General features: G+C 44.4%; 3 protein-coding genes across 11 annotated transcripts in view; all 3 read left to right on the top strand.

Annotated features, from left to right (window-relative positions):
* The window catches only part of LOC120451012 (mucin-5AC), a 30808-nt gene extending 15124 nt beyond the window's left edge, over positions 1-15684 (top strand). For 2 of the 7 annotated variants that reach the window (XM_039634333.2, XM_039634332.2), the window contains exons 3-11: positions 3531-3810; positions 3962-4662; positions 6012-6130; positions 6263-7058; positions 7127-7498; positions 7560-10649; positions 10712-10870; positions 11105-11541; positions 12955-15684. In XM_039634333.2, the coding sequence (XP_039490267.1) occupies positions 3588-3810; positions 3962-4662; positions 6012-6130; positions 6263-7058; positions 7127-7498; positions 7560-10649; positions 10712-10870; positions 11105-11541; positions 12955-13099 (6042 nt within the window). In that variant the 5' untranslated portion in view covers positions 3531-3587 and the 3' untranslated portion in view covers positions 13100-15684. The other 5 variants (XR_005616336.1, XM_039634334.1, XM_039634336.2 and 2 more) reach the window with 5 other exon arrangements.
* Positions 15685-19350: 3666 nt separating this feature from the next.
* Positions 19351-22228, top strand: LOC120453351 (probable maleylacetoacetate isomerase 2). Of its 3 annotated transcripts, none has more exons than XM_039638022.2 (4): positions 19351-19421; positions 21090-21267; positions 21330-21660; positions 21721-22228. In XM_039638022.2, exons 1-4 carry the CDS (start codon positions 19398-19400, stop codon positions 21848-21850), a joined length of 663 nt encoding a protein of 220 aa, XP_039493956.1. In that variant the 5' UTR covers positions 19351-19397; the 3' UTR covers positions 21851-22228. The 3 variants fall into 3 exon arrangements, with proteins under 3 accessions (XP_039493956.1, XP_039493957.1, XP_039493955.1); XM_039638023.1 differs by lacking the exon at positions 19351-19421 and adding an exon at positions 20684-20719; XM_039638021.2 differs by lacking the exon at positions 19351-19421 and having other exon boundaries at positions 21011-21267.
* Positions 22229-23300: 1072 nt separating this feature from the next.
* On the top strand, positions 23301-24360 carry LOC120451627 (probable maleylacetoacetate isomerase 1). Its single transcript, XM_039635481.2, has 3 exons — positions 23301-23668; positions 23723-24053; positions 24117-24360. The coding sequence occupies exons 1-3, from the start codon at positions 23476-23478 to the stop codon at positions 24244-24246; spliced, it is 654 nt and encodes a 217-aa protein (XP_039491415.1). The 5' UTR covers positions 23301-23475; the 3' UTR covers positions 24247-24360.
* Positions 24361-25218: the final 858 nt, after the last annotated feature.

Genomic DNA, 25218 nt, shown 5'->3' with positions numbered 1-25218 from the left:
GAGCAAAATTCTAAAGTAATGTAACTTGAAACTTGGCGAACTACGGCAGTGAAGACTATCAAATGTAGACAGCAAAGCTTCATTGAAGCAGATGCATTGTTGTCTAGAAAACTTAAAATTCTTTTAGGTAGTCTGTATTGTCTTGTTTGGTATAGTTTCGTAAATATATAAACAGTTTCTTAGGAAAGAGCCAGTAACTAATAAAGGCCCATGATATATACATATAGATATGAGGAAAAAATTCCAAAAAACATATTTTCAATGCCATGTTTTATTTTTTTCGTTCGCTAATCCTGCCGACAAGCTAATCCCTTTTGACCGATTAGCAAATTGCTCAGTCAATCAGTAAGTCAGTCAGCCCGCCAGTCAGTCAGTCAGTCATCCCATCGCTCAGCCAACAATTAAGACTAACCGCATTTTCGCCCACCGACCCCTCAAAAAAATCCCCAATTTCATTCTCGAGCAGTTTTTTACCAAACGATGTCGATTTTTCTCATACTTTTGATTGTGTATTGCATCGTATATGTTGTATGTACATCCATGTGCGATTTTCCCAATGCGATGCGAGTGTGCCAATGTGTCGCCTTCTTTTTTGAGTACGTTTTTGCATGTGTTTGATTTTTTGATTTCACTTCGTTTTATGCGCACATTTTTATGCATAAATTTTGACATTTGTTTGCTCTTTGGTTCCTCTTCACGTTTTTATGTCACCCCGCAAAAATGAAAAAAAAGGAAAAAATTAAACGAAAGAAAATAAGAGACGCCAGCTACGAATTCGAATATGTTCAATCATACCAAACTTTTTTCAGATTTTTGATTTTGTATCCCCATCATCACCACCACCACTACCACCACAACTACAACAACAACAACTACAACAACCAGTACAAGCACCAACAACAACATCAACAACAACAAGAACCTCATCGACGGCGTCAATTGCGACGATGGCTGCCATAAATACGGTAAGTACGCGACATCATCAACCAAATAATAGTGAAATACAATGAAATAAAACGAAAGGAAAGGAAAAGCCAGGAAAAGCAAATAAAATCCAACAATTATGGAGCATACGAAAAAATAGCCACAATTGTGGGCAATCAATCATAGGAATACATTTTTTATGCCACATGCCGATATATTTATCAACATTTACAGCCAAGCAATTTGTATCTGACACATCCAAACAATGTTTCATTTCTGAATCACTGACTAACGCTGACTAACTACTTTAAGGACAACTTGGCCAAGTTATAAAGTTGGAGACTACTAAGCCAAAAGTAAATTACAAGTCGACCTACTTGGCAATAAATAATTGCCTGCTGTCACTTGTCTTATTTATGGAACTGAAAAGCATTCCGCATTCCATAATTTGTTAAAAACATTAAAGAGCAATAAGTAAAAGAGATAAATATTAAAGCATAAATCATTGAACTTTCCACGTTCATAGAACTTTCAATATGTCTTATACTCGTATTAAAAATTATTCATAAATTTCCATAATTGTCACACTTGCGTAGACAATTATGTCAGCGACATGAAGCGTTTAAAATGCCATTTTAAAAATGATTAAACTGGTGATATTGCGCATACGGCATGTTGTACGCCAGCTGATACCCGTGTCGTTGAAGGCCTAATCATAAACAAAATTGAAAATTGAAGAGAGCAAGAACACAAGACAGATACCATGCCATATGACCGAGTTACCCGATGATGAATCTGTTCTTGATGATGACGACGACGACGACGACGACGGCGGCTTTTCTCAGCCCTTCGCGGCGCAGAACATGTGTTTCAGCTCATTTTACTAATAAGCAGAAGGGAAAAGCGGGAGAAAGGCCGATGACAAATTGCCGGCCAGCACATTCAATTTTACGCTGATGTCAGATTTGTCTTGAGATTTTCATTAACATATCGGCGAAATGAATGCCCGAACCAAACCAGGGGACCTGGCCAAAATCCCAATCTGGCCAACAAGTCTGGCTGCAATGGAAATATGATTTTGGCAGTGCCAAAACTTTTCCTGCAACATGGGCTTCCCATTCATTCACAGCATTCTTCGCCAGCTCTTCGCTCCTCTCGTTTTTTTTCACCCGCTCGTTTTTTAGCCTGACATTGACATTTGATTGACACGCCGTGAATCACGGCGTAAAAATATGCCCCCGTCCATCCGAGAGTTCAGCCGGGGATGGGCAATTGGTGTGGGCCGTGTCGCAACAGGATATATCACACCTCCCGTCCTCGAACTTTGACAGCCTTTGCCTTCCAGAGTGGCGACGCTCATAAATCTTGGCGCTTGTGCAAGAGAGCAAATATATAATTACTTGATGGCCGCATTGATTTAGCGTAAACATTATTTATGAACCCATTCGATGGGCAGATCACCGGCTCACCTGTGGGCGTTGAGGTTTCCAACTGATTCAACACAAAATGGACTGGCTCATTTTGCTTAAAAGCAGCGTCAGGGTTATCACAACAATTGATAAACATAAATCTAATTTGCCTCTGCCCATTTATATCTCATAGCCGAAGACTGGCACATTTAAACATTTAAATAAACAATTTGTTGTGGCAAAGAACATTAAAGCGGGGGCGTGCCACTTGTGGCTCCTTTTCCAGCTCATTTTAGCTCATTGAGGAAACTTTTTCATTAGCTAGCCGTGTTTTCTTTCGCTTTTCTCCTTATTTTCGTGTTTTTTTTGACGCAACTTAAACAATAATAAAATTGCTGTTTATTTATTTTACGTGAAATTTTATGCATCGTCGTTCTGGTTTTCCCAACTACTGAATACAGACAACTGTTTTTGTTTTCTGTTTTTTTTTTTTGTTTTTGCATTGTGGTCAGCGTCGCAGGCACTTTTGGAAATTTATGCGCTGGTGTTTTATTTATTTTTATTCGCGTTTCCCTTTGCGGCTATGGGCAATTGCTGGCCACATTAATTGGGCATCGGTTGCGGTTTATAAAGCATTAATTGCCCCATCTAACAACGGACTCCCCTGCGACCCCAATGCCCTACACTCGCTAGCCAATTTATGAGTGCACTTTTATTGCATTTAAATTAATATATGTCGAGGGGCATACTTGGCAGCCAAGTAGACGAGGAAAATAAATGACGGACTAAATAAACAGCATTGTTTTGTTTGAGTGCCAAGAAGGCGACGAGCAGCACACTTAGAAAAAACCATTGTCGCAAAATATGGCTACATTCAAGTGTCATTCTTGCAAATGGCGAGCAATGTACAAATGATTTTCTTTAATAGAAATTCCCATCCTAATTACCTCTAATCAGAATGTACATTATAATACTTGTACAACAAGCAAAACTAGTCACTTGTCACTTGTCGTACTCCAAGTGAAATGCATTAAAATTCAATTAGTTATTGGGCGACAGCCATCGCAGGCTGCTGGTTGCTGTCTCGCCTTTTGGCAGCTATATGGCGCAACTCCACCACAATCTCCTCCCCTCACAATCACCTCAGCTTAACCTACAAGACATAGTTTTAAAGCCATTGCCATCTATTACACGCAGGTACCAAAGAGCATCCACCTGCCATTGACGACTCTCAGCAGCGCGCCGCGCGTGTTGATGTGCAGCGCATCCGTGGGCACCGAAGGATCCGTCACTCTGCAACTGCGTGATGCGAACGCATTGGAGGCAGCAGCCACAAAGACAGCAGCGGCAGCCACATCGACGACGTCACCAGATGGCGCTGCAAGTGCGCCAGCGTCGACGCTAGAGAATGCGCTGACCATCGGCTATCCGGATCCGGAAATGTTGGCAGATGTCTTGGGCACCATTCAGACAGCCTGTAAGTGAACTCGTACGCAAAGAGATGTGCATGGTTCATCCGGTAGTTCTACAAGGCTTTAGGTTTCTTATCAGTATGAGAAGTAGAATTGTAGAACTGCAGGATAGGCACAAGATGTAACCATACTGATTTCCTTGATGGCTGCTTACAGCTCTCAAGAACAACAACTCAATCACAGCAGCAACTTCAAGCAATAGCTCGACCAAGTCGACGAGCAGCAATCATCTGACAAATCCCAACAAGATAACCATAACCAGGCGGAGTGTGCAGTCGGTCAGCACCTCGACGCATAGCAGTAGCATTAGTAGCTGCAGCAGCAGTAGTAGCAACAGTGGCAAGAGCAACACCAGTTACATCAAGAACTGCTTGATACGCAGCAGCAGCTGCAGCAACACGGTCACCAATGTCACCACATTGGCGCAGATTATGAGCAACAGCAGCACCAGCAGCGCGGCCAGTTTACTCAATCAGCACAACAACAATAGCAACTGCAGCAACAGCAGCAACTTCAGTACCGCCTCCTCGGTGGGCAGCAGCATCAGCGTTGGCAGCAGCAACAGCAGCAACCACAGCAACAGCAACAGCAGCAGCAGCAACTGCAGCAACGGCAGCAACAGCAACAGCAACGACAGCAACAGCAGCAGCGGCGGCGGCCACCGATTGAGTTTCAAGGGCACCGGTCGGCATGTGCCCACGAGCGGATTAGGTTCATCATCGGCGGCATCATCGACGAGCACGAGCGGTACAGCCAGCGGTATTGGCGGCATTGGCGGCATCATAAGCGTTGAGGCGCCACGCAAAAATCGACCCAAATTATCATCGCCAACGCGTCACGGACCGCAGCAGTGTCAGGTGCGTACGCAAATCCGTTGCGGCTTGTGCGGCACTCATTTGTCCAATATACATTGTATATGGTATAGTGTATAGTGTATATAGTGTACATAATCCGTGGCCTAATCGCCAATTTATCGCCGCTCATTCTGAGCCATGCCAACATGTCGTGCAGACAGTCGGTGCAATATTTATAAACAGACATTAAGGTCGTCTCGTTCGAGTGGCAGGTGAAACGCGCCCGGTTCTCAAAGTGCCTTTGCATCACTCCCCCCTTTTATCTCTAACTGTATTTGTACCTGTAGTTCTATCTCTATCTGTATCTCTATCTGTAGCTGTAGCTGTATCTTAGCATGCAGCTTCCCTACAGCTCGTTAAAATCCGGCGGACTGGCACTTGGAACTAATGTTATGGCCGCTGTCCGTCCGCTTGTGTTTATACACGGCGTTAATTGAGCGCAGAGCCCGTCTAGTTGGGAAGCTGCAATCCGTTGGGCAATCCACATGCGAGCATTGATAATTCAGGGAATTGTGGCAAGACCATCAAAGGGTGGAAGTCATTTAAGGAGAATTCTACAAACACATTTGTGGCACTGGGTCAAAGCACTTAGATCGTTCGTTTGGGGGGCTATAAAAATGAGAAAAACATTTCATTCGAATGCGAGCCATAGTAGATACATTACAATCTGGACATTCTTTAGAACTTGCCTTAAGATCTTATACCTTCTTATACCTTCAGAGCTTCATGCCACCGCCTCTCACCTCTGTCTTGATTTCCTTAACCAATTATTGATTTTAGGCGCTTTTTAGCCGTGTGAAAATTTTCCACATCCAAAATCGCACAGCCAGGGGCATTCAACGCGTCTCGACGTCTGTCAATAAAACTGACAGCCGCTCAAAGTGCTGCGGCTCCAAGTCCTCGATTTCTTTGCTTCTGTTTTTTTCGCGTCTAGTGGGGAGTAGGGCGGTAAAGTACATTTTATGACGCGTTTTACGATACTGCGGATGTTGGGAGCAAGTGTTTGGTCAGGATGGTGGGAGGGGCAATTGGAATTCCACTGCTGCTGCAGGGCAGCAAAACAACCATACTCTACTCGCAACGCAGATGTTTTTGCAGATAGTTTTTTGGGTAGGGTTGTGGTCCAGCTTTTGGCCTAGCTTTCGGTTTTCGGTCGTAATTAGCATGCGGTGTGTGGTGGCCGAAAAATAAAAAAACAGGAAAAAACTGAAAAAACAGAGAGCCAACATAGCGTATACGCAATGTGGCTCATTAAAATGTTCGAACGCGCAGCGCTTTCAATTATCTAGAGGGCAGCCGACAGGCAGTGCTAATTACATTTCTCCTACGTTCTACACTCGGACTTTTTATAGATTTGTTGCAAGATCTTTGGAAATGCCTCGGCGCTGGCCAAGCACAAACTGACGCACAGCGACGAGCGGAAATACATCTGTGCGCTCTGCTCGAAGGCATTCAAGCGGCAAGATCACTTGTAAGTAAATGAGGCGCACTAACTGGGGGTCTATTGATCTCTTGATCTCTTGATCTCTTGATCTCATGATCTCATGATCCACAAAACCACTGAGCCACTTAACCAACATCCACTCTCGGCTGCTTCTCCCAGAAACGGACACATGATGACTCATCGGAACAAGAAGCCTTACGAGTGTAAGGCGGATGGCTGCGGCAAATCCTACTGCGACGCCCGATCTCTGAGGCGCCACTCGGAGAACCACCATGCCGGCGGAGCAGCCACGCCCACCACCAGCCAATCGCTCTCGCCCACCGCCAGTTCGAGCGGTACCAGCAATAGTAGTGGCGCCGGCGTGGCCACCAGCTCCTTGAGCCTGTCCCCGGCGACGGCCAGCGGAGATGCCAGCTCCCCGGACGGAGCCACCTGCATTCGAACGTACATTTCCACGGGCAGTTCGGTGGTGGATGCCGCCACCGGGATCGCCCTGTCGGACGAACAGATCAAGGCGATGAATCTGCCGATCAAGACGGGCGTCACCTTGCTGTCGCCCACCACCTCGACCTCGTCGAATGCCTCATCCTCGGCCTCGTCCGCCAGCTCGTCGCTTTCCTCGACGGGTTCCGGTTCGGGTTCGGGTTCGGGTTCAGGATCGGGATCGGTATCGGGAACTGGGTCGGGTTGCGGATCGGTATCCATGGCCCCGTCACCGTCAAGTGGCTCCGTGATAACCGCTAGCTCGCCCACCATCACGCTCAGCGATGGGATGAGTCTTGAGGGCGAGGGTCTCACGCGGGAACAGTTGGATCTCATCAGCAAGATAATGCAGCAAACGAAGCAGACGAGTGCCCAGGTCACCGTCTCCTCGCCCACCAGCGTCAGTTCCTACAAGATCAACACCAACTCGTCGCCATCGCAGAACAGACCGCGCACCTGGAACATGCAATTGGTAGGTGCATTTTATACAAACAAAAGTATTTAAGAGCATGTCTTAATATCACCCTTTACTATCTACAGCTAAATAGTGCACAGAATGTGACTGTCACCGTCGAGGACAACTCTGAGCTCCTCACTCCCTCCTCCAACTCACCCGTGGAGGTCAAGGAGGAGGAGCTGAGCCCACAGCTAGTGGGCAACATGAATCCCCACCTGCTCAACATCGTGAAGCTCGACAAGCCCGTGGAGTGCAATCTCTGTCACCGCAAGTTCAAAAACATACCCGCCCTCAATGGGCACATGCGTCTGCATGGCGGCTACTACAAGAAGGATCCGGAAACCAAGCGCAGCGAGAAGAAGGACTCCAGTGGTCCGCCCCTGCAGACGGCGAGCATTGGCGTGCGCGCCCTCATCGAGGAGAAGATCATCAGCAAGCGCAAGGACATGACTAAGGTGGGTTCAAGGAACAAAGACGAGGGGTTAAGATGTCTCACCTTTCACAAATCTTTTGCAGGGCTCCTTTGTGGTTCCGGCACCACCGCACAGCAGTGGCACCACCACCACCCTGCGTCGATCGATCAGCGACCTGGAGAGCTTCCTCAACCCAAAGACGAGCACCAGCAGTCACACCCAGACGATGACCACCACCACGGGCACCACCACAGCGGTTCTCCCGGCGGCCACCACCATCAAGAGCAGCAATGGCCTCAGTATCCAGCAGATTGGCCTGCCGCAGAGCATCGAGATCTTCAGCGGCGGTCAGAAGCAGGCGAAGACGCTGAACCTGGGCAGTGGCACCAACACGATCACGATAACCACCAACAATGTACCCACCACCACGACGATGAGTGCTCTAACCGCGCTGAAAGCGGGTGGCACCATCAGTGGCATCTCCACCGCTACCAACACGGATCCCAAGGACTCCACACTCATTGAGCTGCTGAAACGCGGCACTCGCATTGCGGTCACTTCGAAAAAGAGCCAATCCCATGGCCAGACAGGATCCAGTATAATGATGACCTCCAGCGGAGCGGCTACAAATGCAGTGGGTGCTGTCACCGAGCTGACCACCATCGGTGCCGGCGGAGGAGTGCAGACGGTGGGCCGTCAGATCATCACCAACAACAATCGCACCGTGATCATACCCTCCGATGTCCAGGTGGTGTCCACCAAGAGCAAGCTGAGCAGCTTGAGCAGTCTGGTCAAGAGCAATATGACCGGTAGTGGCACCTGCTCCTCGGGCAATCTTTCGCTGGCCGATGGCACGCCGCTTTCCCTGACCATTGCGCCCAATCAGGAGGTCACCGGAGGTGGAGGCAACTCCAGCGGATCGGGTGGCGTGATCACGAGCGGGGGTGGTGGAGTCTACACGGTTACCTACACCAGTGATGGCACCGATCTCTTTGACGATGCCGAGGTCTACAACGTTTCGGACACCGAGATGCTGCTGCAGACGGTGGACTCCATGGAGCTGCTCAACGACGAGGAGATCAAGAGCGAACATTCCGAGGACTTTGCCCTGCTCAGCGAGGCCGGCGATAGTGCGCACACCCAGCTGGTGAAACTGGAGCCGGAAAATGGGCAGGCCAACTCCGGATCGGGAAGCGTGTCCGGCGCCAACACCACGCCGTTGCCCACCTTCCAGCAATTCCATTCCAAGGAGCTGATCATGCAGAACAGTTCGCAGATCCAGGCGATAGCCAGCATGCGTGGAAGTGGTGGTGGCGTCCTGGCCTCGCCGCTCCACTCGCCACTGGCCTATCCCACTCCGCCATCGAGCCACGAGAATATGGCGCAGAGTTCGCCGTTCATCGAGGATGCGGCTGCCCAGTTTGTGGACGCCAGTAACACCTTCTTCGGCGACAAGACGGACTTCTCGCACATCTACTTCAAAACGGATGAGGGGGAGGCCACCATTGAACAGCTGAATGAGCACGACAACGAGAAGATCCTGAAACTGAAATCCGTGCTGGAGGAGAGCAGCTTCGATCCCTCGATCAAAGTGGAGGACCTGCTGAATGGCACAGATGATGACACGGAGTGCGATCTGCGGGAGTTTGCCGAGACTAATCTGTCGTTTTTGGACGAGGATCAGGAGTTTCTCAATGACTCGAGGAACGCCACCTCACCGCTCTCGGAATCCTTCTTCACCAGCGGCATTGGCTCCGCGGAGGATGTGAAGCAGGTGCTGCGAGAAGTCCTGCCCGATGAGAATATGCAGCTGCAGCTGAGCAGCGAGCAGCAGGGCGAGAACATCATCGATCTCTACTATTTGCCTGGCTTGGGCCTGCAATCCCAGATGATGCCCAATTCGGAGGACCCGCTGCTCTCCTCCTCGCCCCGGGAGTTTGGCCAGCAACGACAGCAGTTGGCCATGCAGACCACCAGCATGCAGCAGCCCATGGAGCAGTCGCTTCAGGACAACCACAATATCTACCAGCAGCAGGAGCAGCAGCAGCAGCAGCAGCAGCAGCATCCGCAGCAGCAGCAAGAGCCACTCCAGCAGCAGCAATCCCAGCAGGAGCAGCCAACGCAGCAGGAACAACAGCAGCAGCAGCAGCATCAACAGTTGCTGCTGCCGCAGCAGGCACTCAATCAAGCGGAATCCCTGCCGGCGGTGGGTCAGCAGCAGGGTGATTTCATGCTGCCCCTGGTGGGTGGGCATGGATTCACCCAAGTTACCAGCCAAACACAATACATTGATGGCAGCCAGGGCGGCATGGGGATGCAGCCCCTCAACAGCCTGCTGCAACCACTGCTCTACGGTGGGGCAACCACATCCAATGGCAGCGCCGCCGCCGGAGGCAACGAATCTCTGCTCACCACCGATTGTCAAATGAATGCCAATCAGGGACAGATCGATACGGGCCTGTTGTTCGCCTGTGGCAACACGACAACCATGACAGCCCACAAATCCCTGGCGGCACTCGTGCCAAATCCGCCGAGTGTGGCTAATCTGCAGCCGTTGTCCAACCAAACCAATTCCATTCTGAAGCGCCGCCTGCGCTCCAATGCGCCCCAGGAGACGCACAAGTTCTCCAAGTTCCACACCCTGTCACCGCACCGTTCCAAGCTGCGCAAACCATCGCGTACCCACTATACGCCCGCACCCATCCTCAATCCGGATCGCAAGGGCACTGGCCTCTACTGCAATGTGCGCAAGCAACTGGGTCAGGGCTTGTTCGACGCCTTCGACGATGACTTCGGGGACTCGGTGGGCTTGGTGGACTTCTCGGATGAGTCCAAGGTGAACTTGGGCTCCACCTACCAGGCGCAGATACCCAGCTGTCGGCCGCTGGAGGAGGCATCGCGCGAGTCTGCGGCCGCCGAGTTGATGTGGAATCCCGAGGTGCAGGAGGACGAGAAGATACTGATGCGCTACATTGATCTCAGCAAGTCGTCGGCCGTGCCCATGGGCAGTCATTCCGAGGAGGTGGCACTCCAAACGCTGCTGCGGGCCAAAGGAAACTCGGCGGCGGCTGTGCTCAGTCTACTCCAAACGCAGTCCGGCGCCTTCCAGATGAAGTGGACCGCCTACGAGCTGGAGCAGTTCCTGCGCGGATTGGAGAAGAATGGCAAGGACTTTGGCAAGATCGCCAGTGAGGTAGGTTCCCTTTTGATTACCACAATTCGAATGGCTTTCATAACTGCATTACTCCCCTGCAGCTGCAGACAAAATCCTCCGGCGAATGTGTGCAGATGTACTACTTCTGGAAGAAGCTGTGCGTGGACTACAAGGTGACGCACTTGAAGATGGAGCCCGTGGTGGTAATCGCACCCGCGGTGGAGAAGCCCTATGTCTGCGAGATCGCCGACTGTTCAGCGGTAAGTTCTAGGCTCTCAGATGCAGCAGCCAGCAGCAGCAGCAGCCGCATGCCCCACTGCCCCACTGCCCCCAATGCACGTACTGCAGCTCCCCCAAAAACCGAACGTTAACGCCCCACCTCACCTCACTGGCTCTTTCTGTTTACTCTCTTTCCTGTACATAACGCTCGAATGTCAATATCAAATCAATCCACATATCTTGCCCATTCCCGCCTGCGCCTGCGCCGAATGTAGAGCTTCAGTTCGAAGGCGGCGCTGCACGGCCATGTCCGCATACACGCTTACGGTCGCAGTGCCAGCAGCAACACCAACAACAACAACAACAACAGCAGCAGCAGCAGCAACACCGGCAGCAGCAGCAACATGCAACATGGCGCTGCAAGCAGTGGCAGTGGCTCTGGCGGCAACAACAGCAGCAGCAGCTACGCATGCGCAACACTGAGCAGCGGCAACAGCAGCAGCGGCAACAATGCCAGCAGCAATGCCGCTGCAGCTGCAGCTGCACACAGCAGCAACATGCCCCAAGGCGGCAGCAACTGCAGTGGCCATGCGAATGCGGCTATAGCAACGTCTGCGCTTTCGACCACGCCCAAATTGGAGGCGGGCATGGGCAGTGCCACGAACATAGCAATTGCCAAGGAGGGCGAGTTCCCCTGCAAGGTGTGCGGCAAGTAAGATTCCCCCAAAGCAATTTCCACCATCACCACCACCACCACCACCACAAAAAAAGCATAAACCAAAAACACGTGAAATCCGTATGAGAATTCGAAAATCCGCAAGTGATTTGAGTGCCCGTAATTGACTTGAGTTGAGATCGTAAACGCACGCTGTACCCTAAAACTGACTTGTGTATCGTATGCCGTATATACGAGTTCTTGGTTAATAGATCTTGAGTTCACTGTACTTATTTTTTGATTTATCGAAGAGTTCCTCAGTTGTTATATCGCTACCCACTTTCAACTCCCTTTTATGACTTTCAGTTCAGTTGTGAGTAGATACCTCTGGTGATTCTTTGGTTCCATTCGTATGTCACTTTCCGATTTCTACTATGCCATTTAGTTAGAGTTTTCGTCAAGCGATATTAACTGTTGTTATTGTTGTTGTATTGTATTGTTCCATGATGCGAAATCCCAATATCAAATCCAATCAAATCCAATCAAATCAAATCAAACCAAAACCAAACAAACCAAAACGAAATCAAATCAAATAACGAATACAATCAATAAATCGCAATTGCAATTTTAAAGCGAAGAGTCACAACTCGCAAATAGACGTAACCGTAACTGATATCAGCTCCACAAGTCCACACGTACAGCTCGCTGGTCAAACGCTCGGTAAGTAGGAGGCCTTCGATTTCCGTTTCCGCCTTTCGGTTCATTTCGATAACCCTCTTCCGTTTCCGTTTCCGTTCCAACACTCCATTCACCTGGTCTCTGTTCTCTAATTTCGTGTATTATTGTATTTGTCTTCGACTTAATCCTACTCACAGCGCCAAACGCCTTTGATAACTTATGTAAATATTAAAGAACCATCCTCTCAGATCTGTCATATGTATATTGGAACAGCTGGCCTTCGAAGTGATCTAAATCTGATCTGGTTATGGATACCCAAAAAAAAAGAAAAGAAAACCATCATAATACAGAGATCACAAGCCTAGAGCGGCTGTATCATTCAAGCGCACATTCTTAACTCTTTCGTTCCCTCGATATATGTATATGTATTTAATCACTTATCTTAACTTATTTGTTTCCTTATTTGTTCCCGAACATAAGCTCTCTATTTTCCATAGTTATTTGTAACAACAAAGCAAATTTAAACTCCACACAAGGCTAAGTAAGAAGAAGTGAAAAAGTACGCTTAAAGTCTCCTTCGTATCTCCGCATGAATCTTTACCCAGCTATATCTATGCATGTGCTATACAATGTGTACTCTATGTGCTTCCATTATATCCAATATCTAAATGTTCAATTAATCCGCCTAGTCTGCATAATCTGCATTTTAGATAGTAGATATCGAAACTGGTGCTGCAGACCCATGTGTTCTCATGATGCCCCCGTCTTCTGTTCTTTTTTTTCGCCCACCAGAGTCTTCAATAAGGTGAAGAGTCGCAGTGCGCACATGAAGACGCACCGCGTCCAGGAGCCGGATCAGAAGCACCAGCTGAACCACCAGGCTGGAGCCGGTCACCTGGCCACCGTCGCCTCATCAACCATAACCGCACCATCGTAGACACCGATCGACGAGGAATGAACGGAGATTTCCCTGTACATAGGGTATCCATGAGGCGTATATAGCAAATAAACAAAAATCGATTGACAATCGCATTAAGCAAGCGGCAAGCATTGTTTACCACTGTTAGAATTTATGCTTAGACGAATTTGAGTCTAAAAATCAATGTCACGTGTACGTAGTAGTTAAAGGCATTTCTTCACTAGGTCTATCTGAATCTATATCTCAAGCCCCCTCTTCTTCAATCACTTCTCTATCTATCTATCTATCTTTCTATACCCTAAGTAGAAGACACTGCGACTCGCTGTAGGTTATAAGTCTAGCCAAGGATTGGTACAAGTTCAAATTGAATTGTTATTGACTATTGTAGGCAGGTGCAATATTTATGTTGAAGTAACACGAAATACGAATATATAAATGTAAATGTGAATGAATGTACATGTACATTTATACCTACCGTTTTTTATAGTAGGCGTTTATTCAGCTCGACTCGACTGTAGATGTACTCTAAATCTAAATTTAAATCTAAATCGAAACCTTAACGTAAATCTAAAACTATACTACAACCATGGCTAAAGCTAAGGCGAAATCCCGATCTATGATAATTACTAGTGCATAATTACTGTTAGCTACAAGTTTTTCTACTCAAATACTCGTACATAGTTGCAACACACTACACTGATACTTTACTAGGGCGATAAATGTGTAGGGCGTAAGAGAATCTCTATATATATATACATACTTGATATATAATAATACTTGCCTAGGTGTACGATGTATGCGATATATGATTGTTGTTCTAGTTTTAACGACGCAAGTCAGCAACTCCGAGTAGTTGAAGTTTTACTTAGATTGTACTTACCTACCTACAGACACCTAAACTATTTAACTATGGCTTAGAAACCTAAACTATGGCTAAAAACCCAAGAGAAAATCTAGTGAAATCAAGTGATATTGAGTGAGATCAAAAACGATTTTAGCTAAACGTGAACAAAATTCAATGCACACCAATGTAAATGGAAGTTGAGAAAAGTTTTAACTTTACTTTTAACGACGCAAAGTTGTAGGTTGTAAGACACTGTACATACGAGTCTAGCAAATTAATCAGTTAAGGAAGGATATGTTTCAAATTTCTCCAAAACGCATAAAAGACATTAATCTATTTGTAATTCTAGAGCCCCTCTCCCCCTGACCGCCCCTTGCCCCTCCGCCCTACAACAAAAACGAACAGAAACACACAGACAACGAGGGTTTGAACTTCGAACTTTGAGCCTTGAACCCCAAAGAGCCCACACCCACACACACACACAAACACACAAAGAGACACTCACAGTGCAGTTTTATATAGGCCTAGGATATACATACATAGTTATTATATACAAGCATATATTAAATTAAATGGTACAACAGTAAATCTGCCAGCAACTTGAACAACAACAAGAATCACACGTTTTCCATTTGGACAGTGAGCTAATGTACTACAACAAATTGATCAATTGATTCAGCGATTTTGAGGCCGATGCCGATGCCGGGTAGTATGTTATTGACAATGGCGTAACTTAATCTAGTTTAATGTAAAACCGATGCATGCAGGGCTAAATCGAAAACCAAATGAAATACTTACGTTTAGTCTAAATACCTTCCTTCCACGCCCCTTTCCACGCCCCTATCTCACTGACCCGCAGATCCGGACAAAAACTTGGAGGATGGGAACTATTAGCAATTTTTATGGTTGTATTCGCCAGAAAACTGAAATGAATCAGGAGTTTGTAAATAAAATACATTGGAGATGTACAAAATAACCCGATGTGGAGAACTTATCCATATGCTGTTCTATTTCCTTGGTCTTGTGTTCGCAATAGCATTCGTAATCATAAAATAGTCATAGATTTAGTTGACGGACAACATAATTCTTGCATATTTTTCGGTGTTATATACAATAAGCGTAAGCAGATATACATGAAAACAAATACAGCTACAGCAGCCCACCATATGAAGCACATTCAGTAACTGTTTGTTGTGGGCCTTCGAAGCCGTTTAAAGACTTTCTCGCGTACAAATACCAGCCCGAACATCTATGTATATCCGTATATCCGTATATCCGTATACCCGTGTTTCCATCTGTAATAATCGTGCTTAGTTGTCTGCATTTTATCTACACATCTTCCGTTTCCGCTTCTGTTTCCATTTTCGTTTCCGTTCCCATTTCCATTTCCGTTTCCGCCTGAGTTCGTCCAACCACACTGATCGATTCTATTCTATGCTCAAATGCCTTCAAGCGAATATAAGTCTTAAGTATTATTAAATAAAGTATCCACAAATGAGTGTTTATCCTTAAGTAAGTGTTCAAATCTAGGCTTACGTTAGCTTAAGTTGACATGAGTGTGCACTTTGTTGCTTTTCAAAAAAGTTTCCTAAAGACAATGAATGGATAAACGTAGAGTTAGGCATCTGCTCGAACGTCTAGTCAAATGCCGTAGTTTAATTATCACCTAATTTATTTATATTTCATTTTAAGTTTTAATTACTGTGCCAAAGTGTTTATCGTTTACCAATTAAATGATTTCAACTGTTTCATTTTTCCACGACCGTCTTGCCTTTTTATTTATGTATCTACAACATCGTATGTAAATTCAATAGTAAAGGACAATCTGTGACATTGAGTACTATACATTCCTAAACACTTCGAAGCGATAATTTCCGGAATCATCTGCGTCAGCGATTCCACCTCACTTACACACTTTATTCGAAAACTCTGCGTTGTGATTGTTCATTAAGCGAAAGTAATGATAAACTGTATTTATGCAATGCAAATACGTATTTAAGAGTAATCTGTATATAAATAGATGGCGGCCGACGCGGCTCCAGCTTCCTCAAAAGCCAAACTAATTCTAGCTCAGAATTCAGATTCAAATTCACTCAAATCATCAGTATATACAATTTGCACTCCAATTCAAAGAAACTATATACTTGCATGAGTGGTTTACTTCTTCTCATCATCTGTTTGCAATATTTTGTAAATCGTACAGATACACATACTACCATTAATGTCATACCGAATGAGGAAAAACCGAATATTATATATTTAGAAAACGCAACAGAATTACTTCGAAATACAATACAAAACCTTTTGAAATTGAAAACGATTGATAATAGCTATTAGACATATCAATTTTATTTAAAAACGAATCGAGAGATGCATTCAAAAAATCAGAAATATATATATATATATATATATACATATATATATGTATACATAGTCCGTACACCTTCGTGTACACCAGTGCAATATTGCATTCCTGTTTAGCGAATAAGTGGACATTTTTAGGCGTCATCGTAGTATTTACAGGATCTTCTGTTGGGCACCTCTTTCGAATCTTTGCTTTAAGTGCGATATCTCAGAGTATTTAGACTGACGAGTAATAAAACGATACCAAATTATGAGATACTATTCTGGATGCAGTGCATAACCCTTCGTTTCTGTGCCAAAAACAAGGATCGATCGCGATCTGACTACAGACGCGATGAATGGCGTGACAAACTTTACCGCTCAGTATTATCGAGATGTCCGACCTGCGACCCGGAAAAATCGGGAAATTTGGGTTGGACGGATCGGCCCTGCTATGATTAAGTACCATATACAAAGAACTACACAAATCTACGATGTAAGTTTTAACTGTAATATGCAAAGAGACACTTTTATAAAGAAGCAAACTGTTACTTTATGGCATTTAGTTGAGATGCTGTAACCTCTTGTTGATCGTAAATTGTACGTAGCATGTAAAACCTATTTAACTCGCAGACACCTACACACGAATATATAAATATATATACATATGTATTTATACAGTGCTAATATTAATATTCTGATATGAACGAATATTTTATGGTACATCTATATATGTACATAATAAGAGTAAATGTAAACTTCAATGTTTTCATGGTTGTAAACTGATGATCAAAAATAGATTTAATGAATTTTACATGCTTTTATTTAAACGCAGAATCACTTCGACCTTGCTTTACACTTTTTGGTACCTAATAATATTTAATAATATCGTCACATCCAATGGCATTTCTTTCAACGAACACCGTACCCTTCTTTTAACATCAATCATTCGTTGTTTTTACCAGACTTACAATCTCACGAGCGGTGCAATGGATAAGCGAAATATTTTCTGAGCAGCACACATTCTTTGAGAAGAAATGATCGATGTATGCGATATTTGAAAAAGAAATCATGAATATTCCCTCCAAATAATTTTTAAAAAATTACGTATTTGCTAAAAGTCAAATCTCTGATAACTGTAATGAAATACGACGGATGGGTTGACGTTTCCGACGAACTCAACTCCCAAATCTGTTTATAATGGAGGAATACTGTATTTAGCATGATGTTACCAGTTACATTTAACGTAATTACAATTACAATGATTATTGTGTATTGCATGTGTATGTGAAGTGTATGTAATTACAAGTAAACTCTTTAAAAAACCAAAAAAAAAAATGAAAATGAAAACGAAAACGAAAACCGAGAAATGTGGAAAGAGAAACTATGGCACACATTTGCCATTTAATAGTAGTCAATTCTTCAAAACAAAACAAAAACACAAGAAAACAAAAATCAAGAAAAAAAGACGCATTAGGTTAAGTGTGAAGATGCATGAGGATATATGGACACTATTTTCTAAACGTATTACAACAATAATTTATGAATTTGTTGGTAATTTTATACATATATATACACCAGTTACTTTTGTTAGCTAGCAAAACGACAACGACAACTTAGGTAGCGCCGAGGTAGATAAACTTTATGAATGTTGTACCCAAAGCCCACGCCCCGGACACCCGCGAGAGCACACTGTACAGGCACGAACCTCAAGGCAGGATGGGTCATAGTTCAAGATCTAGATCTAGATCTAGATACCACGGATCCCAGATCCTGAAGCCCGTCCTTGCGCATCCTACCTAGCTAGTTAGGTCCGCGTCCCTTATAACACGATTTCTGCTCATACTATACACTATACATACTGTACACTATACACACTGTACACTGTACTCAACACACTCACTGATTACAATCTCTGTTGGATCTGTTGTACTCTGCCATTTTTTGGTGTGATATTCTATTGGTTGTGGCGGTTGCTTTTGAGCCGCTTTACACATTGTTGCATTTCTACTAATACTAATCGTAGCTGGCCTAAACTGGGTCACAACATGATGAAAAAAACAACACAAAAAAAAAAACATAAACTTAAAACAAAAAAATCAATTATTATGTAACTTATTCGATTTCCAGTTGTTGTTTTGGTTGTACACATGCGTAATGGTTTTAAACTCGTTTTGACTAACTGTAACTGATTGCCAAACTTTGTTAACTATTTTAGTCCATACATACGTACATACATACTTTTAGGTTTAAGCACTTGTAATTTAATCGAACATGATTTGAGCAAATTTAATGAAAATGAACTAAACTTACAAAAACACAAAACGAAAATAAAGTGGTGGTCGTAACTAAAAAAGATGTTGTTTTACTTGTGTTTTAAGCGGATTTGCATAGTCCCTGTTTTGAAAATATGGTATGTAACAAATTTTCATTGCGTTTTCACTTATCTATAAAGTGTGACTTTCTTTTGCAATCTGTTCGCCTTAGTGAGTGCTTACCGTACCTAAAGCATTTTGTCTTCGCGCCATTTTGAGCCCCTCCAAAGTTTAGCTGAGACGCGACCCCAAAAGCTTTTGCATAGTGCCCTACTCATTTACTTCGTTATCCTTCTACATACATCCTTAGACTCTCTCTGTTTTTCTCTCTTCCTTTCGCGTTGGTCCTTCCTCCCTCTCACACACACGCAAGCTCGCAGAGCTGGCATTGTTGTTGGCGTTTGTCATTGTCCTTTTCGCGTTCGCTTTTGCTTTCGCTTTCGCACTCGTTTATTTAGTTCAGTGTGTTCAGTTGCGTCCTGGCTTCATATCCTGTCGCTATCCTTTGGCTAAGCGCAAGCCCAAGCGGTTTCAGTTTGAGGTTTTGAGTGCATTTGAGCGGCTGCAAATACAAACAGAACTGTGCGTCGAAAAAAGCCATATATCTCTGGCAATTAGTGCATAGTGTTCGGTGAAAAGCATATCCTCGAGATCGAATTGTGCGGGACTTGCAGGATATAGATATCCGAGCAGTAGTAATTGCCGCTTTTCGCGAAACCGGCTCGGATCGTAACCTCTTTTAATTCTTCATCGGGGTTGTGCGTGTGCACCAAACGGCTTCAAAATTAATTACTCAAAGTACCACCACAACGCTATGTCCTTATCGGCCATAGCCAAGGTAAGCGAATCCCAGCGTCATTGGCGCCTTCATTCGGGCATTTGGCAAAAATCCATTCCAGTTCCCGCAAATATCACTCATACCACGCGGCCAGCAATCTCTGACTTCAGTTCACTTGGTCTAACTCTCACTCATACCCCGCATCCGCATCCACATTCGCATCCACATCCGAATCCTCAGTTTGATTTTGCGCAGAACAACGAGCTTTCCTACCTCGCGTACACACTGCAAAAGTTGGCAAAACAGGGTTGTCAGGCGACAAAAAAGTTGCGAAAAGGATATGCATATCAATTTCAGTAATGCGGCTTTATAAATTAATGCAAACAGGGTGAAACCAATGCTTGATTTTATCACTAAAAAGAAGGCTGTAAATTTCCTTTAAATTTTTATGATTAAACTGATGAGGAACAACTACCTCCTTAACATGTTGTCCTTAAATTTATGATATAAAAAAAATTAGATAAGTTAGAATAACTTTATTTTATACAAAATATTTCAGTCTTCTATTCTCTATATTATTGTCGCTAATCACAGAGGCTCTTAGTCTCACCCCCTCCATCTATCGTTTAGCTTTAGCCGAACTCGACAACCCTGTCGCAGGGTTTTGACTCAAACTCTAACGCGCCGACTGGCCGAGCAACCCCTGAAAAAGCACACCCTCTCCAAGCGAATGGCGAAACTTCTGAGCCAATTTTCTCTTGAGCAGGGGTCCTGTGTCCTTGGCGCTGCCTTCGCGCTGCGGACTCAGGACAACGACAACGTGAATAAGGTTAATGCCCCTAGCCGACCTTGGGGTGCGACACAGTTCGGGACTCGGGAGCTCAGGAGCTCAGGAGCTCGGGACCTCGCTGCTCGGGGTTTGGGGTTAGAGGTTCGGGGTTCGAATGTAGGATGTCGGATGTCGGAACTTATCGCACCCATCGTCCTCACTTTCGCACGGGTTCATTGAACTTTTAGGGAACTCATTATGCTTACGGTGACTACAGTTTCGTGTGGGCGGCGATGACAACGACCCGTCGATAGGCTCTGCTGGGTTGATTGGCCAGGCCGGAACAGCCAGCAGCTGTGTGTATATCATTTTAGGGCTCGTCCTCATCGCCGGCCATTTGGTTAGGGTATTTGGTATGAGGTATAGGGTCCCCGACCCCCTCCGACCCCCTCCGACCGACCGACCGAAGCTCTCCACTGTTGCTTTGCAGCTGTTGTCGGGCGCTATTTTTGGTGCAAGTCGAACTCAACGCTGTGCTTTTCTGTCAGTCTATCGCTGGCGTTGCTCCTGTCTGGATACCATGAATCATGTGGGTACATCTGCATATGTGTATCCGAGAGCCTCGGAGAAAATCGCAGTTATCTGCGTATATCTGTATAGAAATAAGCGATAAGTGCGTAATTGAGAGCTCTGGCTTATCGCGAAGTAAGCCAAATAGACGCGCTAAATGCAAATGATTAAACCAGTTTGACTAGGCTTGCTGTGCCTACTAACCCAACTCGTTATCAGCGGCAACCTGTTCTGTGCTATTTGTGCTGTTTGTTGTGTTTCTTGTCTCTGGATTAGAATAAATAGATTTCGTAATAGAGTTTGTGGGCCCGTCACGCCATTCGGCGCTGGCCAGTTGTGGTAAAATGTCTACTAATCTCTGTCCCAATGCTTCCTCCACCGACACACAGCCAATACTCTACTCGTATTGGCGCAGCTCGTGCTCCTGGCGCGTGCGCATTGCGATGAACCTGAAGGAGATACCCTACGACATCAAGCCGATCAGCCTGATCAAATCCGGTGGCGAGCAGCACTGCAATGAGTACCGCGAGGTGAATCCCATGGAGCAGGTGCCCGCCCTGCAGATTGGTAAGTACCTACCGCCGAGCCTCATAGCAACTCCATTTAATCCTCATGTATCCAACCTCCAGATGGGCACACCCTCATCGAATCGGTGGCCATCATGCACTACCTGGAGGAAACCCGTCCGCAGCGACCACTCCTCCCACAGGACGTCCATAAGCGGGCCAAGGTGCGCGAAATAGTCGAGATCATCTGCTCGGGCATCCAGCCGCTGCAGAACCTCATCGTGCTCATCCACGTGGGCGAGGAAAAGAAGAAGGAGTGGGCCCAGCACTGGATAACACGTGGCTTCCGGGCGGTGGAGAAGGCGCTGTCCACCTCGGCTGGAAAATACTGCGTTGGCGACGAGATCTCCATGGCGGACTGCTGCCTCGTACCTCAGGTGTTCAATGCCCGAAGGTTAGTATGCTACTGAAGCAATCAAAACTTATTTATTCATTAATTCGGATATTGTACCAGATTCCACGTGGACTTGCGACCGTATCCCATAATTCTGCGCATCGATCGCGAGCTGGAGAGCAATCCGGCATTCCGGGCGGCCCATCCCTCCAATCAACCGGACTGTCCGCCGGAGCTGCCCAACAAATAGAATTTTCCGACGACAACTGCAAAGCGCCGTAAGACGAAAAAGTGAATTGCAGTTCGTAAACCAGGCACAGGACAAACTAAGAACTTAAATCTGATCGGTGGGCGGGGATTGGATGGGATGGCAAAGCTGGCGAGGATTCCATTAAGCAAAAAACAGTCGGATGTGATTTAAGAAATTGCTAACAGCATTTAAATATGCATAAATGCATAAAAATACTATCGATAACATAACGAAATTCCTCACACGAAATTCAAATGCAAAATTCTCAGAAACGGAACAAAAAACATATATGAAGTATAATAAATTCTTGAAATTCCCTTAGTTTGTCATTGTGAACATGATCTAAAAGATGAACTCATATATATTAAATGTAACTTATTTTTATGCATTTTATTTAGGCTAACAAATCATAACAAATTCAAGGAGAACTCACGACGAAAAGCAAAATTCAATTCAGGGATTTAAACACAAACGAAAAACAAAAAAACCAAAAACACTATCGAAGATTTACAAGTATAAACGATGTATGTATGTATGTATAAGTACTTCATGTCAAAGTTGGGCAGATGCTAAACGAATCGTTCACAAAGTACAAAACTTCAGTCAACCAATAAGTAAACTAAAGCAAGCTATACACTAAATCGAATAAATCCTAAGTAATCTACATACATATGGGAACTAAGCTAAAGAATCGATCACCTATTCGATGGTTCTGAATGTCGTAATGCCTCTTTGATACCACGAAAGCATAAAAAGCATAAAATAACTAACGAAGTATTTCTCTAAAACCAATGCACATAGACGAATGATAAAGCCAACCGATTAAGTGCACAGTAATTTTATTAGCAACTTGATGTGAATTGGATCGTGTGAATCTCTCTTCACAGCCCCGTACGAGTAGTTATATAAGCCTGCCGATGCCAAGTACATACACATACTTACTATCCTGCACGACAGTACAACGCACGAGTCAAAGGACGAACGCCGAAAGTCACATACAATGTCATCAAACTAACTTACATATTCATAGGTCGAGCTGCGCATTTTTGCATACCAATCGAATACCAAATTACAAACGAATACAAACCAACTAATATGCATAATTTCCGAAATATTGTAACAGTTCCATATACTATAAATAAATAAAACTTCAAACTAAGCTAATACATTGCTCAACAAAGGTACTTTTAATATATCAAAAGCAGCACAAAAAAGAGAACAAAGTGCAAAAGATACAAGAATTCCAATCTTGCCTCTTTAATATAATCAGAATTTCACAAATAGTATAATAAATTTCATTTCCTATATAGATTCTTTATCTTAAAGTACACTTATGCTATATACTCGCAGGCAATGGGAAATTAGTTGCCTACTTTTGGGAGCAGTCCATAAATGTAGGGATCTTATCGATAGTTCTACACTGCATTCTCCAATCAGAACAGCTGAGCATTCAAATTGCTATCAATTAGCATCGGGAAACAGGTTGTTTTTTCTCACTATAAGTTCTGTTACTCAATAGAGAGAAGACTTCGCCTCTTTAAAGAAAGTCTTTGGCTGCTGCTACACAATTTACTCACAAAGCCACCCAGTTGGGCGGATTGTTCAGGTCCACCTGTTCCAGGAATATGGCAACCAAGCCCATACTCTACTCCTTTTGGGCTAGTTCGTGCTCTTGGAGAGTTCGCGCTGCGCTGGCGACTAAGAAGATAGAGTATGACATTAAGCCGACTTCTTTGCTCAAGACAGTCAGCGGACATGCCTATACGGATGCATATACGAAAGTGAATCCCATGCAAAAGGTTCCCTCCTTGAAGATTGGTAAGTGATGCAAGTAATATTAGTATAGTGGAGTCTATAGCTTTAAGGATTTAGATGGTCACACGTTGTGCGACTCGGTGGCTATTATGCACTACCTGGAGGAAACGCGACCTCAGCCTGCGCTTCTGCCTCAAGATCTTGTGAAGAGAGCAAAGGTGCGTGAAATCGTGGAGCTCATTTGCTCCGGCATTCAGCCACTGCAGAATGTTGGTGTCCTGGATCATTTGGGCCAGGATCAGAGACTGCAATGGGCCCAACACTGGATTTCTCGAGGATTTCAAGGTCTGGAGAAGGTGCTGTCCCAGTCGGCGGGCAAATTCTGTGTGGGAGATGAGCTCAGCATGGCTGATATTTGCCTCGTTCCTCAGGTGCGCAATGCCAGGAGGTGAGAAACAGTACTTTAACTTAGTTTCCCACAGAACTGATTCATTTAAGCATTCCTATCCAGATACAAAACTGACCTGACCCCGTATCCCACCATATTACGCTTAAATAAGGAACTACTAGAACTGGATATATTCAAAGCCACTCATCCCAGTACCCAGCCAGACTGTCCTCCTGAATTCATAAAGAAATAGACAGAGCTTAAGTTAATTAATAACGAATTGTAATACAATTACATTGCATTTGTATAGGTATTTGATATTAAACGGAGTTCCATTGGCAAACGAAATATTAGTATGCCGAAAATATTATTATCAGTATTTTGATCACAGCATTCGAAATTATGCGCCAAATACGGAATGTCATACCTCGTCGAGCTCGTAATTAAATTCAAAATGAAGATTATATTATTTTTTATTCAAATTTTAATGATGTTACCCCTTACATAAAATGCGAAAATTTGGCCAAAAAAAAAATGTTATTTGGTTGGTTAGAATTGGTAACTAGCTATCTGACCAGTTTTATCCAAGTTATACCGAAAATAACAATTGTAAATTTTAAAATTACAGCATTCGAAATAATGGTTCAAATATGCAATGTCATACCTCGTTGAACTCGTAATTAAATTCTCAATGGAACTGTGTTCAAAAATGGAGATTCAAATTTTTCAAATTTTTTGCTCATTTTTATGATGTTACTTACCCCTTACCAAATGTGGGAAAATTTGGCCAAAAATTATTTTAACAATATCGGTCAAAAATGAAATAGTTAGTTAGTATTGGTAATAAGGAGTAAAAATATGTAATTCCTTTTACTTTCTGACCATTTTTAGCCCAAAGCGAAGTGAAACCTCATTGAATTATAATATAATTTTTATTAGTTTTGTCATTTTCATATAATCGTTCTTAAATGTGTAGTGTGTAATTCACGTAATTCATTTATGTACCGTCCTAACTTTGCATTTCTAATTTTCCATCCTGGATGCGGATCGTTATAATGTTTCTGTGTATGTAGTATGCACTTATTGGCTTTCCTGGTTGGAGTGTTTCTCTGTGGTTGTGTGTTTCTGCGTGTGTATATATGTATTCAACAAATTTTCTATAAATACTATTACATACATACAGATGCGCCGCCGCATTACATAACATAACCATTACATTCGATAT

This window comes from Drosophila santomea, chromosome 3R (genome assembly GCF_016746245.2).
Source record: "Drosophila santomea strain STO CAGO 1482 chromosome 3R, Prin_Dsan_1.1, whole genome shotgun sequence".
NCBI lineage: Eukaryota > Metazoa > Arthropoda > Insecta > Diptera > Drosophilidae > Drosophila > Drosophila santomea.
Note: the sequence above shows the minus strand (reverse complement) of the source record. Positions and strands in the feature narration are given on the sequence as shown.

What these genes read in the sequence shown, in the direction of transcription:
- LOC120453351 (XM_039638021.2), top strand. Translation starts at nt 21,045, where the DNA reads ATGTCTACTAATCTCTGTCCCAATGCTTCCTCCACCGACACACAGCCA. An exon ending in GGTGCCCGCCCTGCAGATTG is followed by an intron (nt 21,268 to 21,329) that starts GTAAGTACCTAC and finishes TCCAACCTCCAG; the next exon opens with ATGGGCACACCCTCATCGAA. An exon ending in CAGGTGTTCAATGCCCGAAG is followed by an intron (nt 21,661 to 21,720) that starts GTTAGTATGCTA and finishes ATATTGTACCAG; the next exon opens with ATTCCACGTGGACTTGCGAC.
- LOC120451627 (XM_039635481.2), top strand. Translation starts at nt 23,476, where the DNA reads ATGGCAACCAAGCCCATACTCTACTCCTTTTGGGCTAGTTCGTGCTCT. An exon ending in GGTTCCCTCCTTGAAGATTG is followed by an intron (nt 23,669 to 23,722) that starts GTAAGTGATGCA and finishes TTAAGGATTTAG; the next exon opens with ATGGTCACACGTTGTGCGAC. An exon ending in CAGGTGCGCAATGCCAGGAG is followed by an intron (nt 24,054 to 24,116) that starts GTGAGAAACAGT and finishes ATTCCTATCCAG; the next exon opens with ATACAAAACTGACCTGACCC.